This window comes from Camelina sativa, chromosome 16 (assembly GCF_000633955.1).
Source record: "Camelina sativa cultivar DH55 chromosome 16, Cs, whole genome shotgun sequence".
In the NCBI taxonomy this organism is placed as follows: Eukaryota; Viridiplantae; Streptophyta; class Magnoliopsida; order Brassicales; family Brassicaceae; genus Camelina; species Camelina sativa.
In genome coordinates this window covers 23126447-23129239 of record NC_025700.1, presented here as the reverse complement: position 1 = coordinate 23129239, position 2793 = coordinate 23126447, and the positions used below count along the sequence as shown (strand labels likewise).

The 2793-nt window shown below is 38.7% G+C and overlaps 1 protein-coding gene across 1 annotated transcript; it reads left to right on the top strand.

Moving 5' to 3' along the window:
- LOC104753946 lies at nucleotides 294-2700 on the top strand. Its single transcript, XM_019237832.1, has 10 exons — nucleotides 294-475; nucleotides 592-675; nucleotides 785-859; nucleotides 957-999; nucleotides 1082-1139; nucleotides 1237-1456; nucleotides 1845-1876; nucleotides 1981-2091; nucleotides 2170-2280; nucleotides 2361-2700. The coding sequence occupies exons 1-10, from the start codon at nucleotides 373-375 to the stop codon at nucleotides 2499-2501; spliced, it is 978 nt and encodes a 325-aa protein (XP_019093377.1). The 5' UTR covers nucleotides 294-372; the 3' UTR covers nucleotides 2502-2700.

Sequence of the window (2793 nt, the reverse complement as noted above, 5' to 3'; positions counted from 1 at the left end):
TTTTTTTTTTTTTTTTTTTTTTTTTTCTAATCTTCAAATCCAATTAGAAAATTCTCAATTACTTTAAAGAGTTTGGGATTCGTGAAATATCAGAAATAATTCTGAATTAAAAATTAAAAAAAAAAAAGAGAGAGAAGTTGGTGGGAAAATAGCGACGTGGCAGCTCGATTTGAATTATCTACTGTACATTCTCCGGCGAACTTAACCCGGCGACGATACTGAACGTTACTGGGCCGAATGGGCTTTTTAAACCCTAAACTTTGGGCTCTCGTTTGGGTTTGTTTTTTTTTTGCTCAATCAGCCTCTCCTCTTTCTAATTAGCTTCTCGAAGGTTTCTCATCGGAAGAGAAACAGTACGGCGATCGGGAAAAAATGCATTACGGCGCGGCGGTGAACGGACGGAAACGTGGACTGATACTTCTAAGCAGCAGAAACTTCTCCAGATCGTTTTTATCGTCTACTTCTCCATTATCTGGTGAGTATTTTCAGTATTCACACTTCTGGAAATGTTCTCGAGATCGGGTTTTTGATTCTGACGGAGTTGAAGATTGAACTGAAACACCGAATGAATTGATTCTGTGTTTTTGTTAGAACATGAATGTTTCATCAAGGACGTAGCAAAAGCTCAGCCTCCTAAGCATCTGACTCAGTTGCTCAACATATTCACAGCTAGAGGTAGATTTTCAAATCTTGCACTGGCTTTGCTTAGCTTGTGATCATTTTTTCGAAAGTAATTGTGTGTGAGTTGGTGACTTGGCTTGTGATAATTATGACATTGTATCAGGTAAATCCATAGTTTCTCCTGGTGCCAAGCAAGGCTTGTTGCCTCTTACTATACCATTGGTGAGAATGAGTCCGGGTATGTATGAGTATGATCGTGGACATTGTACCATAAGTTTTTTATGTGGAGTTTGAAAACACTTTCATATTGAGTTTGTGTGACTTTCAATTTTCAGGTTCTTCAATTGCTCTATTACGGTGGCCAACAGCTCCTTCTAGGTTAGGACTTAGGAGGCTTCTTTTATCTTGTTTTAACTTTTCATTGTTTTGTTATCTTATAATTGCTTTCTGTTGTTTGCAGTATGGAGATGCAAGTCGTGGAGGTTCAGAAACATGGGGTTTGGTTTTTAGCCAATAATGTAATGGGTCTTTTATATCATTACTGGTGCGTTGATGTAGGTTCATTTCTTTCTGGCTGTTTATTCTCATATCTTATTTTCATTGGCCATCATTCAGGTTGATCAGTTCATTCACAGAATATTGGTGGAAGAAGATGTTTCTAAACCCGAAGAATCAAGTCAAGAAATCTTCAATGCTGCAGGCGAAGCTGGGAAGAAACTTTACAGTAGGGGTGACTTTGCCAAGTCAAAACTATTAGATTTGGATGCCTATCTATTAAGAAAGGTACGTATAGTGAACCTGTTATTGTCAGACTCTTTTCGGCATGTGGGTGATTGTGAGCTTTGTTATTTAGGTTNGTTGCTCTGACCTTTCTTTTTTCTTCCCAACAACTTTCTCCAGAGGCTCTTAACTCCACCGCTCTTCTTCTGAGGAACAATGGCGAAACAGTTTGTGTCAGAACCTTTGCTTTTGTCTGAGAGAAGAATATGTTCCAATGCCTCAATGGTTTNCCGACATATCGAGAATGGAGACCATGTAAGGCTAGTAATAACATCTATCCTGTTGAAGCTGACTTGTTTTCTCTTTTTAAACTATCTTCACGTGCTAATACAAGGTTTNCTGAGCATTCGATTCTCTGGTGTCGTGATCTTCTGCCTTCATCTGATCTAAAAGAGATGATCTCTGGCTGGTCAATCTCTTCTCTGGTTTTGTTTCTTGTGAAGGTTGTACACCAGCTAGGTTGTCCGATTTTTCCGTAAGGTCAGACATGAGTTTGTCAGAAAGTAAAGCTGTTTCTTTTGAGTTAGNCTCTATCTCCTTTTTTAATATATCCACGAGTTGATGCTTTTACCTTTCTAGAAACCTCTAAGACCTCTATGGTTTTGTAGACTTGGCCGTAGCTTAGAAGCGAAAGACGCAGCTCGGGGTGCTCTGACATCTTCATGGTGGACCTTAGGTTGCAGATACGAGGTACAATTCCTTGGATACAATTTTGATAATTGAAAAAAAGAAGGGGGAAAAGTGTTGAACATATGAAATGGTGCTCAGGAAATTGCTCGAATAGCAGAGTGGGGAGAGGAGCAAATTGTGAAGTACAAGGAGAGAATTACAGGAGAAGGAAGACAACGAGATATAGAAAGGGGAAAGCCAATGTCTCAGGTTTTGCCTATATTCATTTGTAGATTCTCATATCATGGTTTCTGGATTCAAGGACTTGAAACAAAACTTTTAACTCTCAGGCTTTCTTAGACGAGGCTTCGTTCTTACTGAATCTAGCGTCACTCGAAGGGACATGGGACGAATCACTGGATCGGGTTGCTCAATGTTACAAGGAAGCTGGACTTAACGACATCGCCAAGTTTGTTCTGTACAGAGATTGAGTAGTCTCTTTTAAAGTCCACAATTTGTTTTTCGAGACCTGAGATTACATTATATCAAATGATCTTTGCATTTGGTGTCCTACGTTGGAGATTTACATTAACCCTGCTAAAGATTCATTGGGTCAAGATAACTGATTGTATCTTTTCTGAAACTAAAAGTGAAATAAGATAGCATGATCATCTTATTGGGTAACAATAATCTACGTGGAAGTTTATATATATACTGCCAAAAAAATCTACGAAAATGACAGTTTAGTAGCTTGCATAGTTTGGGACCATATTAAGAAACAGG

Coding starts and splice junctions, on each gene's coding strand:
- LOC104753946 (XM_019237832.1), top strand. CDS start 373: ATGCATTACGGCGCGGCGGTGAACGGACGGAAACGTGGACTGATACTT. Junction 1,457..1,844: donor TTTTCGGCATGTGGGTGATT/GTGAGCTTTGTT, acceptor TTTCTTGTGAAG/GTTGTACACCAGCTAGGTTG. Junction 2,281..2,360: donor GGGGAAAGCCAATGTCTCAG/GTTTTGCCTATA, acceptor TTTAACTCTCAG/GCTTTCTTAGACGAGGCTTC.